The sequence below is a fragment of the Purpureocillium takamizusanense genome, chromosome 11 (assembly GCF_022605165.1).
Source record: "Purpureocillium takamizusanense chromosome 11, complete sequence".
NCBI classification, from domain to species: domain Eukaryota; kingdom Fungi; phylum Ascomycota; class Sordariomycetes; order Hypocreales; family Ophiocordycipitaceae; genus Purpureocillium; species Purpureocillium takamizusanense.
In genome coordinates, this window is record NC_063078.1 from 155,861 (window position 1) to 170,120 (window position 14,260).

A 14,260-nucleotide genomic window follows, 5' to 3' on the forward strand; every position below is an offset into this window, starting at 1 on the left:
GTGGAGGCCAGGGTTGAAGCAGGGAGTGAAATGGCGTTGGGGAACCCGCATGTTGGGGTTGGCTTGGGAAGCAGCCACGGCGATCGCCACCAGCCATCCAGGGCGAGAGCCGCGCTGGGGTCCCGCTCCGGGCGTCAGAGACGTCTGGTGTGCTTCGAATGGTCGTCATCGTACAGGAAGAGTGACTGTGGGCGTCTGCGGCACCTGTTCTCGATGAGCAAGGCTGCGAAGGAGATGCATGTACTGTACTTCGTGCATGTTGCTGGTAGACAGGCCAGCGCCTGCCGCACAACCGGCCCCGATGCGAAGGAGGGGCTGGGTTCAGGCCACGGCTCGACGTGCCTGATGCCGCTGATCCTTTGGTTCGTTCCGTGCCTCAGCATCGGCAGACGAAGTGCGCGGTGCACAGTAGCATTCGGGGTCTGGGTGGGAATCAAGGTCCTGACGAACGAGGCATGTGTGAATGTACTGCACTGGCGTGGCCAGCCCGTCGCAAGCGTTGCATCGCGCATCAGACCGGGATGGGGGTTGTTGGGTATTGCAGCAACCCCGCCAATCTCAGTTGCAGTGGTGTAACGCCCCCCCCCCCCCCAAACGGTCTTGCCGGGCCCAGGAAGCGGGGGCTGTCAGACACAGGACGAGCAGGAGCCGAGTCGGAGCAGTGAGGATCTTGGTTTTGAAGGAGCACGCCAGATTGCCAGCCCGAGGCGGCAGATCTCGTGCGCATCGATGGAGGTGCGGACAAGCAAGGTTCCAAGTAAAAAAAACTGGCGACCAACGCCGCGACGGATCCGAAGCTGCCCCCTCTCGAGCCAGGGAGGCAGGCGCCAATGCACTGCCAACCAGGTACTTCGGAGGTTCGATTCGATGGGTGCTTTTCGACTGCATGCATATCGCAAGTGGTCGCTCCTGACGCATGTTGCAGTGCAGTCATGGGGGGCAGGAGCGACTGGAAAGACTTGCCTGCGTCAAGGCAGGAGCACGGCCAATCCAACTCCATGCGGCGGCAACCACGAGCCAAGTCTTGACTCTCAGGAAGGTGCGTGACGTCGATAGCACACCACCCAGCACATGCCATACTGTCCAGTGCTTCGTATACTCCTGCCACCTCCGGCGCTCCTTCCCCGGACCCAGGCCATGGTAGCTGGATGGCGGCCTGGCCTCGCTCCTCTGCCTGTTCCATCCTGTTCACACCTTCTCAGCTTCCAAAAATTGACCCGGCCTCCGGCCCCGGGTCGAGACAGCAGCACTTTACCTTGTACGGGCAGCCCGGACCACGGCTGGGCCTGGCCTGTGAGGCGGTCAGTGCACGAGCAGCGGGCTCTATCGGGATTTGACTCTGGCACGACGTGCATTGCCATCTATGCCCTACGTGCAATCTACCTGCCTTCCAGGTTGCTGACCTATGGGCTCGCACCGCTCGGCACACGACAATAGGAGGCCCTGCATTGAAGGCGCAAAAACGCCAACACGTGCTGTCTCTGCTGAAGATGCAAAAGTCTGGGCATGCACCATCTCAAGCCCCCTCATCAGTGTTGCTCATCATTGCACCCAACCGTCTTCCTGACACGCCTGGCCCCCTGGCCCTTGACGAGATGACCTGCTGACGGACATTGAATGCCGACTCCCTGCAGCAACCGCATTGCTGCTGCTCATCGCGCGGCTTTCGATCGCGGCGGCTCCCAGCCCCAGGTCCAACAAATCTCTGCCTGCATGAGCTTGGGCCCGTTTCTGCTGCAGGACGCCTGCTAGCATGGCATCACACACACGCTGAACGATGCAACATTCAGCCCCGATTCCGAAGAAGGCAAGGTGTCATTTACCGCCTTCGTTAGGGCAATCGCCTGCGGGCGCGGTTGAAAGCGATGGAAAGCCCAGATCGCCCGGCGCTCGAGCCAAGTCAGTCCCCTCGACCACGCCAGCCGCAGCTCCGAAAGGGAAGCCCCCAAAGGGGTGTGTCGTGTCCACCCGGCTGGGGACGATTAAGCGTCCTGTCCTGCCTGCACCGTCCGAGGCTAACACGGCGAACGATCTCGCCAACCTTATTAGATGAGTAGATGGAGAACCTGGCGGGTCCCTCGATGCATCCCCTCGCGCACGACACGCAATGCCCCATCCCTGCCAGGCCAAGCCACTGGGCCCCACGGTGGGACAGTGTTGCACAAGCGATCCCCGGTGGCCCATCTGAGCGAGAAATGGATAATATCTTGGGCATTTGATTGGGCTGGGCCGTGGATGGCGATTCCGCCCTCTCGGGACCAGTGCTACAGTACCTTGCTTGGTCGTCCTAATCGACGTTGTGCGCAGCGACCGACACCCGCTGCGACAGGATCAGAACCGGCTACTCGACCGCGTGACTACAAGTCCAAATTGCCGTCTATGCTCCCTCCGTACTGTTTGTGCGGCCGTCCCGCGCTTGACTCGCTCTGGCCCAGACGGAGTAGCATGCAAATTCGGCATGTTGTGCGACGACCCCCCCAGAGCGGAATCGCTCGCCTCCCCACAGACCCTGCGTGCCATCTCATGTCAGCTGTCTGGCGGGCCCCCCTCCGTCACTGAACACAGAACCCCATGATGCCGAGCCTGCCGGATCAGTGCTGCCGTCGGCGGGCTTCTCGTTGAATGTACGAGGTACAGGTCCCGCGTGAATACGGGCGTCTTTCCCCAAAGCACGACACAAGAATTGATTCGCCCGCTCCGACGTTCCTCGCCGTCACACACACACACACACACACACCGACGCCAACACGCGCGACGCGCGACGTCCACGCCTCATGGGACACCACCAGGTGCAGCAGAGACGCCCCCAGAGCGGGCTAGCCTGGGGCGAAGGGGGAGGGCTGGAGCCAGACCGCCGTCATTCAAGGGCGTCCCCTAGCACAATGCAGCCAGCGGCACCTCGGGGCCAGCTCAATTGCGCCAAACGGCACTGAGAGGACCAGAGGATGGCCCCTCCGCGCACGTGGAGTGGCGTCTTGGCTCCTGGTGCGGTACAAGGTAGTAAAAAGAGGGGTGTGGGCGTGGGCCCAAAGCTGGATGGCGGGCGGCAGAGCTGACGAGGGGAGCGGAGCATGGCATGGTACTGTCTGGCCGCTGGCATGGGATGGTTTGCGCCTTGGAGGCTTTCGAAGTTGTTTGCCCAACACGACCCACTTTCAACGGGCCGGCAGCCAGGCGAACCCGAGCACGTCCAAGGGGCGTCTTGTGCCAACTTCAAAGACACGGTTTATTAGCCGCGGCGAGGGCATGTGTGTAAGTGCTGTGCTCACACTCCACTGTTGCCCATGCTTGCCCTCTGCGGACTGGAGCTGATGTGACGGCCATGCGAGACGGAGCGCTGCGGGCGCTCTATTCGCTCACTCGAAACACGGCGGCAGTCTGAACGACGATCCCCTCCTACTGCCGGCGGAGGATACCGCACTTGACCACTTCTCGTCGCCACTGTGATAGGTAGCTCCACACGAAGCGCACAACATGCAGCCGTCAACCATGGGCAGGTCTGGGAGACTCCGGGCACGACCGGCTACCGTGCCGTGCTGAGGCGGCAAGTCTCCATCCCGAGCGGGAAGGCTAAATACAAGCACCAAAGACATAGGGTACTAGTATTCTGCAGAGCATCTGGACTGTTCAGAGCCGGCCGCGTCAAAGGGGTCTTACATGCATGCTCTCTCCCTAGCCCAAAGGAAGGCAAATGACGCCCTCGTGGTAACTACGACCCGTTGGCATGCTTCTCTGCGGGACGTTCAAGTACTGCACTATTGCATCATAACAAGACGGACGTGTGCATACGCCAACAAGACCAGTCACTCACATGCTGTGAGTCTATACATATGGTCTGTGCTAATGTCCAGCTCAAGTGATCTATCCACATTATGCGACCGCCCGACCACAGCCAAGGTGGACCAAAATCGGCTTGCATCACCCGCCTTCATTTCAATCTGGGGTCCGCGCGGATCCCGGGCGGCTGGTAGGCTTCTCGAGCTGCGGCGCCCTCGGCTCCCGGGCCAGGGGACGGCCCAGGGTTGACGGGCAACGGCTCACTTCGACCCTGTGCACTCATACATGCAGGTCCTCCTCAACTTCATATCATGATTTACTCGACTTCACTGCTTCATATCCCGTGAGCAGCATGTCACTTATGGGTGTGATGGCCGCACGCGCACCAGAGACGCAGGGATCAGCATCGCATGGCCCAGGCAGGAGTCGCGCCTAGACGGCACGGGGCGACACGTCCAGGGCTATTCAAGGTGGATGAAGGCATCAGCACTGCGGTGTGAGGGGCCCTTGTTTGTTTGAATTCGGATGGCCAAAATATGTGCTGGTTGCGCATGGCAGACGCATGCTGCTTTGCTTTTTGTTCAACGGCAGTCTCTGACACTAATACCGTGGCCCCCGTCGACCTGTTGCTTTTGCATTGCCGCCACGGCCGACCATGCCGCGACGCACTAAGACTCTGACAGAACTTTTCATACAAGCGCTTGGGCTGCCTCGTGGCAGGGTCTTGGGCGCCTTACAAACACCCTGTCGCTGCCAGTTCAATGGGACGCGACAGCCACTTTGAGTCCAGCCGTTGGGGAAGGCGTTCTTTAGTGCGGCGCCGAGACAGCCGTCGCCGCCGCCCACCCGCTGCCGCAGCAGCATTGAATCAGCGGGAAGCGGTCTTGCTCGGGGCTAGCGTTCCGCCATTCTTCCTCGTTTGCCAGGTAATCACTTGCTGGGAAGAGCTTGACAGTCGATGATGTGGACGCGGATGGGCAGCCTCTCGTTGGTGGGATAAGCCCAACCCAGCCTCTTTGATTTTGGCAGAGCGCCCTGAGCCGGTGGCACTCTTTCAACCTGGTCGTGGCGTATGGACAGTTTACCGGGTCACCGATCGTGGCGCCTGCGTCTTTTTACGGCCAGTTCCAGTGGCAACAATGGTGGTCGTGGAGAGAAGGGGTTGTGTCAACGTGCGTTCTTGAGCTTATGGAAGGGTTGAACACGGCCAAGTCAAAGCAGCGCGCCCGCCTACGGGACCCGGTCTCAAGGCAGATAGATGCCAATACGGGCTTTTCCGGGGCCGCGAGGCAAGACCACGCGAGCCACCATTGTGCCCGAGCGCCACGAAGCCCGAAGCCCCTCCAGTACCTGGACGGGACGGCTTCCGGTTGAGCGCCTGGCTTTGCGAGTGAAAGCTCTGACTCGAGCGCACATGCGTACACACGAAACCTGCAACGACTCCGCTCACCCATTCGCGAGCATGAGTCCGGGTGCCGGCCAGCCGCGGGTTGAGTGCCTGACTGTGGTCCGAGTGGCCCGGGAGGGGGGCCGAAGCCCGAAGTCCCTGTGTCGCACATGGTCGTCGCTGGAGGCCAGACATTGATGGCCAGCTTGGCGAGGCGCGAGGCGAGGGCTCTCGTCCTACACTGTGCTGTAAGCTCGTGTCGAGCGTCTTGCACTCGCGACTGACGACACTATGCTCTATGGCGGGCCTGGTATATGAGACAAGGGTATTTGGCCATACAGAGCACGTCAAACACGGAACCGCAAGATATCAACACAACGTGTCAGTAGTGGTTGTCCCGTGTCGTTGTTACAGTGTCGCAGCATGGGCCCATGCGGACACTGGATCTGAGTTCGAAGCCTAGGAGCTTACGCTTGAGGCATACCCGCGGATTAGATATGGGAGAGGCAGTCTTTCTCTTTTGTGTCGGGCCAGTGTTATATGCCAGAGGCGGTGGGAAGCGGGACGGCCAGACGGTGGCAGCCTAACCCCCTTACTATCCTAGCGCGTTTAACTCTGGCGGCTCCCTTGGCGGTAGGTAGAGACCATGGCAGACCATGTTTCAACTTGTGATGTCCAGTGAAGTGGTGGTGTTCAGTGTGGTCTGGGGCGCACCAGCTCACTGTGAGGATGAAAGGGGTAAACGAGGAGTCCATCGCTCTGCGGATGCAGGACTGAACAAGTGTGAAGAGAGCGCTCGTCGTCTGCGATCGAGGTACGCATTCCCGTCGTACCGACAGATACCTGGTCGATTCGGAGTTACCTGGCGTTCGCCAGTCTGGCTGCGATCCCTCCTCGACTCTCAGACGGCAAGGGCGACCACACCGCCGAGGTAGAGCCACGCTCGCTGCTCCCAAAAAAGGGGGCGAGGCTCCCCGGTCGATTTTCTTCATGTGAGCCCAAAGACGAGCTCCTTTCTGAGTTCTGTTCTGGTACCTGTGCCGCGCGGGGGGCCGGCCTCGACGTCGGCCCCCTCTTGCACCAACAAAGCGTCGTCGTCGTCACGCCCTCGCCCTTTATCTCTCGTTGGGCGTGCTTGGCGGACCCGTGGGCAGAGGTCGGTCGATTCATGTCGCCGCGCGCGCGCAGCCTTGGGCTCCGGCAGCCGGGGGCAGCAGGGAGACGAGGGAGAGCCGCGTCATGGAGGATGTGGTTGCGTTGTGGAAAGGTTATATAGGGTATTTGAGCGTAGAGTGTTGACTTTGGTGAGAATCGCGAAGGGAAAGCCGGTACGCGGCGGTGATTTAACGAGGTCGTATCGGGGCCTGGCTGGGTAGGAAGGGGGGGGGGGGGGGGTCTGAAGCGTGTCGAGATACCCCGATGGCCTCCTGATCCACTGACATATAGGACAACAGGGCCTGGGCCTTTTCCCATCTCACTACATACATTTCCATCTATTCGTAGCCGCGGAATGGTCCGGACATATGGAGAAGCCCCTTGGCTACCCCGACTATGATGGCAAAGACGACGTGTAGTCAAAAGGCTCGCGATACACCATCAGGTGACATACGTGGACTGCAGCGGTACTGTTTGAGTCTTGTTACAAGGAACGCGATTGGGTGGCATGGCATACCCTGCAACCCGTCGTCTGCACTGCATATCTACAGAAAAACCATACACACGCATTCTCCCTCTTGTCTCTCACACACATCCACAGACCCAGCCCGGCGGGCTCGGCCTACGCCCCCCCTTTTGTTAATGAACCAAGTGTTGCGTTGTTATTCTCCGATCGGAGTGATGGGGGAGGGGGACAAAAAGCTGACACAAATACACCAGGATTTGCCGAAACCATGACACGGGCAGAAACACGCAACGAGCGGCCTCATGCTTGCCTTTGTTCCTCCGCGACTACAACTCTCTTGCGCCTATCGAGCACGAGTCTCCGCGCCTACAGCTTGGACGCCGGGCTGGGGGAGCCAGGGGCAGTAATTTCGTCGTACAGGAGGCTGTCGAAGGGGGGGAGGTGCACGTGTCAGTATAACGGGCGTGATCTTGCCGTGAGGGGAAACGGGACTACTCACGTCGTCAAAAAGTCGGCGTAGTCCTCGCCGGTGACCTGGCCGGCAAAGTACTGGGCGGCGAGGTGGTACTTGTTGCCCTTGCCGGCCTTGGCGGACAGGGCGTCGGCCGACTCCTTGAGGAGCTTGAGGGCGTAGGCCTTGTCGACGCGCTTGCCCTCGGCGGTGTAGACGCCGTGCTTGACCCACTGCCAGAGCTGGCTGCGGGAGACCTCTGCGGTGGCGGCGTCCTCCCTGTGTGGTTGATTAGCCGGGGGGGGGCGGATACAGACTGGATGGATTTGAGAGCAAGAGAGAGACATGGGGGAGAAAGACGCACATGAGAAAGTTGATGGGGACGCAGCCGACGCCGCGGATCCAGGCCTCCATGTAGCCGAGGCCAATGTTGAGGTTCTTGCGGATGCCCTCCTCGGTGATGCTGCCGGGGACGTTCATGTTGAGCAGGTCGTTTTGGCCAATCTTGACGTCCTCGCGGCGGACAAAGTGCTGGTTGGGGGTGGGCATGTGCTTGTTGAAGACGTCGAGGGCGATGGAGGCGAGGGCGGGGTGGGCGACCCAGGTGCCGTCGTGGCCGGCGCGGACCTCGCGGAGCTTGTCGGCGCGGACGTTGTCCATGGCCTTGTCGTTGGCCTGCTTGTCGTCCTTGATGGGGATCTGCGCGGCCATTCCGCCCATGGCGTGGACGCCGCGCTTGTGGCAGGTCTGGATGAGCAGCTTGACGTAGGCGTCCATGAAGGGGACCGTCATGGTGACGCAGGAGCGGTCGGGCAGGACAAAGTTGGGGTTGTTGCGGAACTTCTTGATGGTGCTGAAGATGTAGTCCCAGCGGCCGCAGTTGAGGCCCGACGAGTGGTCGCGCAGCTCGTAGATGATCTCGTCCATCTCAAAGGCGGCGAGGATGGTCTCGATGAGGACGGTGCCGCGGATGGTGCCGCGCGGCATGCCGATGTAGTCCTGGGCGAGGTTGAAGGCCTCGTTCCACAGGCGGGCCTCGAGGTGGCTCTCCATCTTGGGCAGGTAAAAGTAGGGGCCGAAGCCGCGGCGCTGCGTCTCGAAGGCGTTGTGGAAGAAGTAGAGGCCAAAGTCGAAGAGGCTGCCCGAGATGGGCTCGCCGTCGACGATGAGGTGCTTCTCCTCGAGGTGCCAGCCGCGGGGGCGGACGATGAGCGTCGGCAGGCGCTGGTCGGTGCGCAGCTTGTACTCCTTTTGGCCCTGCTTGAAGTCGACCTGGCGGCGGTTGGCGTCGTAGAGGTTGACCTGGCCGTTGATCATGTTCTCCCAGGTGGGGGCGGAGGAGTCTTGGGGCGGCGGGGGGTTAGCAGGTGTGATCAACGTGTGTGGAGGGGGAGTGCGGGGGGCATGATTGGTTTGGTGAGTTGTTGTGGTGGTGAATGTAGACTGGGTGTGTGCGTGCATGTGTGTGGTGAAGTGCGGTGAGTGTGGTGGTGAGGCATCATCACATCATCACCCTCGAGACAGTGAGCGAGTGAGTGAGAGTCTCATCTTGATGACAGCCACGACAACAACGCTCATCGGGCTTTTTCCACACGCACACTCCCCACTCGCAAACCACCAAAGGGGTTAAAACAAAAAATAGAAAACGGCTCACCCTCAAAGTCGGCCATGTAGGTAAAGACATCCGAGTTGAGCGCGTTGACCACCATCTTGCGGTCGGTCGGGCCCGTGATCTCGACGCGGCGGTCGACCAGGCCCGGGGCGGGGACGGCGCCCCTCCAGGTGGGGTTCTCGCGGACATGGCGCGTCTCGGGGAGGAAGTCGGGGAGGACGCCGCGGTCGAGCTCGGCCTGGCGCAGCTTGCGGCGCTCGAGCAGGTTCTTGCGGGTGGCGTTGAAGGAGCGGTGCAGCAGGGCGAGGAAGGCGAGGGCCTGCGGGGTCAGGATCTTGCGGTGCGCCTCGTCGACCTTGCCGAGGACGGTGACGCCCTGGAGGATGGAGTCTGTGGTGGCCATTCTGGCGGGGGAGGAGATGAAGCTGGTGATGGGTGGCGATGGTGGGTTGGCGTTTGTCTGGTGCGCGATGCCGAGGTTGTGGGCCGGCACGAGTACACGATTTCGGGGACCCTCAAAACCAACTGGCGGAAAAAATTGTTGGAGATGGAGGAGAGGGATGTAAGAGTGAAAAGACGAAGCTCGGACGAAAAAGGAGCCTCGTTCGAGCCCTGATGGTTTGTGGTGTGTCGTGGAGCGCTTCTGCTTTCACGTGTCAGTTGGCATATCCGAGCCGGGCAGCTGCTGAGCCGTGTATATACAAGGTGACGGCTGCAGAGACGTACCGGCTTCTATTCCCGAGAGCGACAATCGGGCACGGATGGTATCACGGGAACGGATGATTTGAGGAAGAGGGTATTTAAAGGATGGGAATGGCGACGATCGAGGATGATGATGGTGATGAGGAAGAGGAGGAGTCCAACGTGAACTTTCTCGGGACGAGCGAGGGGGAGAAGCCCGGCATAGATAAACGGGCGCCACTACGTCAGAAGCGTCACTGCCAGTGCGCCAGCTGCGGGCTCCAGCAGCACCACCAGCACCACCATCTCCTCCACCTCCGCCACTGTAACGACCCGGGCTAAGCGGAAGCTCTTTCAGCGCGGCACGCGGCCCCTCGGCGGTTTCCCAGTGCCTCCATGTATCGGCATTCGTTTCATATCACCCCGTGTGCCTTTGCTGCACGACCGCCCAGGCACTCAAGGCAGAACAGCATAATACAGCACAAGCACCGAAATGGCCCCTTTCCGCGTAAATACTCGCAGCGCAAACAGCCCTCTATTTCACCAGCCGTTGCCATCGCCATCGCCCATGGACAATCATCGCCAGGCCCCGGGTCCCACCCCGTCCGTTCTTCGGCACCCATCGGCCTTGCTCGGGTGTACGGATGAGTATGTACCTTGACTACTTGCACACACGCACGACGCCCAGCTGGGTTGATGGCTGGAGCGCCGGCGCAGGCAGCCCGGCCCCCTCTCTCCCAAAGCATGTGCGCACCACCAGCAAGCCGCCGCCCGTCTGCCCGGCACACGGATGGGCGAAACGAATTGGTGAGCGAGGTGGGGATTTGGCGGGGACGAAGGGGACGGGGGAGGGCGGTCATCGGAGGCTGCGGGGTAGCACTCTGGCACTGACCTAGTACTACTAGGTAGGTAATGACCGCTGGTGAGATTGACTTGCAACGCGCTGTAAAGAACGGAAGGCACTGGGGTGCAGTGGGAGACTGGGATGGGAGCTTTCAGCGCTGCGCAGCCCCCCTGCAGGGACCGCTGTCAGTGGCACGACGGGCTGTAAGCACCCAGTAGCAACAGCACCCAAAGTCAACGGGCACCCGCGAAATGGGCCCTGGGAGACAGCGTCGGCAGCCAGCGCCCGCCACCGGCCGTTTCGCTGCACGGAGCGGCCGCTACCGAGGGGCGCTCGCCGTCTCCGCCACCGACCTCGCCCTCGCGTCCCATCGCTGCTGCTGCCGCCGCGGTCAGCGACACACCCCGAGCCCCCAACAGCCCTTTTTGGTCTTATTGATTGTGTCTGGTAGTAATAGTAGTAGTGGTAGTAGTAGTAGTAGCATCGTGAACCCATGGGGAAGCCGCTGCTGGCCATGTCCACATCCCATCCACTGCCCTTCAAAGGAAAGAGACAACGGGGGTGGTGCCAGCAATCCTCCTACTATTCTTCAGTCTCCCCTGTCTCTCCCTCTCCTCCCCCTTTCAGCGCCGATGAGGCAACAAACGCAAACAGTGTCACAGGAATGAAGCATCTCTTCCCCCATGCCATGCATCCAGACAAGCTCCATGCCTTCCTTCCCCACGACCGAACAGCCGAGGCTGCTGGCGCCCCACCATCGAGGTACGTACTGACGCTGCTGCTGCTGCTCCTCCTCCCCTTCTTCCACTGGCTCACAAGAGGCGTCTCCACTCCATCCGGGGTCCGTCCGTCCAAAGCTCCACCCAAGACCGCGGCTCCCCTTCTCCGGTTCCCGACCGGAAACTCCCGGGCCTTTCGGGCTTCCGTCACCACCACCATAACCGCCACAACCTCACTGACCGTCCGCTCTACGGTGCCACAGACGGAGAGACAGACAAGCTTTGTCCAACAACTCCAGCCCTTGATCAGCCCGTCGGTCGGTCGAGACGCTCGACGTAAAAGACACTGCGTGTGCAAGGGCGGTGGGTAGGATGAGAGGCGTCACAGCACACCATGAACCAGGTAGTAACTGAGTTAGTATCAGTGTCTGGTAGTGCAAGTACATAATACCAAGTATCTAGCTACGTAATAGACGTGACCGCGAGAAAGACGGCCGGCTCGAGCCGTGTATGTGCTTGAACGTGACAGGGCGGGCGGCATAAGGGAGGGTCGCAGCCGACCGACTGCCCGCGGTAGCTTGATCATAAGCTACCTACCTTTGCAACCGACTCCTCGACAGACGTCCTGCGTCTGCCGACAGCCGCCCGCTAGCTAAAGAGTGCACGCCTCGCCTGCCTCTGAGTGCTGACTCCTACAATGCGCGCTGTCTTTTATTTTGTCTGGCTCCGGTAAATGCTGCTCTGCCGTAGGTTCAAAAAAACAAATCTAGTATGTGGTACACCACGGCGAGACATCCCCCTCAACCCGGACCAGCGTGGGTGTGTCTGTCCATCTTCCGCTTGGCGGCTCGATCCGACTGAGCCCGCCTCGCCGCGCCTCTCAAAAAGTCCTGCATCCCCGCGTCGCATTCTGATCCTTTTCAACGCTCCTTGCCGCACCTGCTAGTCCTGCCCGTCCATGCAGACGACCCGGGGGGAGGGGGGGGGACTACGGGGAACGGCCGCGTGGTGGCTACCGCCGGCTCACGCACGCATGCTACCCGCTCACTGCTTGAACTGGCTGGGGCCGACCATGAGCTCCGGCTTGACCAGCGTGTCAAACTCGTCCTCGGTCAGCGCCTGCATCTCCAGCGCGCTCTGCTTGAGCGTCAGGCCCTTCTTGTGTGCGTTCTTGGCCACCTTGCTGGCCATGTCGTAGCCGATCTTGGGGTTGAGGCAGGTGACGAGCATGAGTCTGTTTACATGGCCCGTTGTGTCAGCGTCACGTCAAACCGGGGGTGAAAGGGGCGAGGTTGGCAAGAGAGGAGGAAAACATACGACTCCTTCATGATGCTGGCAATCTTCTCCTCGTTGGCCTGCAGCCCGGCCACCAGGTTCTTCTCAAAGGACCGCATGCCGTCGGCCAAGAGGCGCGAGCTGTGCAGCAGGTTGCGGATCACGAGGGGCTTGTACACGTTGAGCTCGAACTGGCCGTTCATGCCGCCAATCGTCGTCGCCACGTTGTTGCCCATGACCTGGGCGCACACCATGGTCAGGGCCTCGCACTGCGTCGGGTTCACCTTGCCCGGCATGATGCTGCTGCCCGGCTCGTTCTCGGGCAGGATCAGCTCGCCCAGGCCGCACCGGGGCCCGCTGCCCAGGTAGCGGACATCCTGGGCGATCTTGGTCAGCGACGTGGCCAGCGTGTTGAGGCTGCCGTGCGCCTGCACCACGGCGTCGTGCGCCGCCAGCGCCTCGAACTTGTTGGGGGCCGTCTTGAACTCGGTGCCCGTCATGCGCGTCACCTCCTCGGCGATGGCCTCGGCGAAGCCCTCAAAGGTGTTGATGCCGGTGCCGACGGCGGTGCCGCCCTGGGCCAGCAGCCGCAGGTCCGGCAGCGACGACTCGACGCGCTTGATGCCAAAGTCGAGCTGGGCGACGTAGCCCGAGAACTCCTGCGCCAGCGTCAGGGGCGTGGCGTCCTGCAGGTGGGTGCGGCCAATCTTGATGATGTTCTTGGCCTCGAAGTCGTCCACCTTGGCCTGCAGGGCGGCGCGCAGGGAGCGCAGCGCGGGCAGCAGGTCGCCCTCGAGCTCGAGCACGGCGGCGATGTGCATGACGGTGGGGAAGGTGTCGTTGGACGAGGCGCTGCGGTTGACGTGGTCGTTGGGGTGGACGGGCTTCTTGCTGCCCATCTGGCCGCCGAGGATCTCGATGGCCCGGTTGGAGATGACCTCGTTGGCGTTCATGTTGGACTGCGTGCCCGACCCCGTCTGCCACACGACGAGGGGGAAGTGGTCGAGCAGCTTGCCGTCGGCCACCTCCTTGGCGGCCTGCTGGATGGCCTGGCCGATCTTGGGGTCTGCATGGTCAAGTCAGTCGTGGGAACCCGGCGCCAACAAAGCAAAACAAAGCAAAGGCAAGGTCACGCACCGAGGCCGTAGCGCATGTTGACCGTCGCGGCCGCGCCCTTGAGGATGCCAAACGCCTTGACAATGGGCGGCGGCATGCGGTCCTGCGGCTGGTTGATGCGAAAGTTCTCGAGCGAGCGCTCCGTCTGGGCGCCCCAGTACTTGTCGCCGGGGACCTGGATCTCGCCAAAGGCATCGCTCTCGGTTCGTGTCGTCGCGGACGCCATGATGCGTGCTGTGCTGTGGAAGCCCCTGCCGGTGACGATGCTGAATGGGGATGCGGAGGATGAGGACGACAGACCGAGGAGGAGGCGCTGCGGGGTCCGGCGGCATGTGGCCGGCGCCCGCGATGACGACCAAGCAGCAGAAGCTCTGCTAGCCGCCGCCGCCCTCGGCATGCACGTTGTCGTCGCAGCACCACCACCACCACCACCCACCGCCGCCCTGCTGCTCGCCATCACTGTTCGCAACATCCTGGCTGGCTCCCGTGCGCTGTGCTCGCTCTGTCGTTGGGCCTGTCTGGCGATCTGCTCGCGGGCGGCCAATTGGCGTCTTTTGCTGTCGTGGAGAGAAAAAAGGTGCAGCGCAAGCGGGCTGTCTTCTTCTCACCCGTGTTATTTTTTTTTTTCTCTCACACACGTCCCTGGCTTCTCCGACCGGCTGCTCAATTCCCGCCCGCCTCAACGGAAACGCGTTGGGACCTCAAAATAGCCTGGCAACCTGGGTCCCTGGACCCGGTTATTTTTCGGGTCTCCGCCGCTGCCCGTCCCTTCTGCCG

General features: G+C 61.4%; 2 protein-coding genes across 2 annotated transcripts; both read right to left on the reverse strand.

Annotated features, from left to right (window-relative positions):
* Positions 1-6,792: 6,792 nt before the first annotated feature.
* ACU9 (Malate synthase) lies at positions 6,793-9,698 on the reverse strand. The gene is made up of 5 exons (XM_047991662.1): positions 9,575-9,698; positions 8,891-9,491; positions 7,601-8,579; positions 7,285-7,515; positions 6,793-7,209 (listed from the first exon to the last, which is right to left on the reverse strand). The coding sequence occupies exons 2-5, from the start codon at positions 9,249-9,251 to the stop codon at positions 7,152-7,154; spliced, it is 1,629 nt and encodes a 542-aa protein (XP_047847674.1). The 5' UTR covers positions 9,252-9,491; positions 9,575-9,698; the 3' UTR covers positions 6,793-7,151.
* Positions 9,699-12,074: 2,376 nt separating this feature from the next.
* FUM1 (Fumarate hydratase) lies at positions 12,075-14,141 on the reverse strand. Its single transcript, XM_047991663.1, has 3 exons — positions 13,505-14,141; positions 12,410-13,433; positions 12,075-12,326 (listed from the first exon to the last, which is right to left on the reverse strand). The coding sequence occupies exons 1-3, from the start codon at positions 13,953-13,955 to the stop codon at positions 12,137-12,139; spliced, it is 1,665 nt and encodes a 554-aa protein (XP_047847675.1). The 5' UTR covers positions 13,956-14,141; the 3' UTR covers positions 12,075-12,136.
* Between the last annotated feature and the right edge of the window lie 119 nt (positions 14,142-14,260).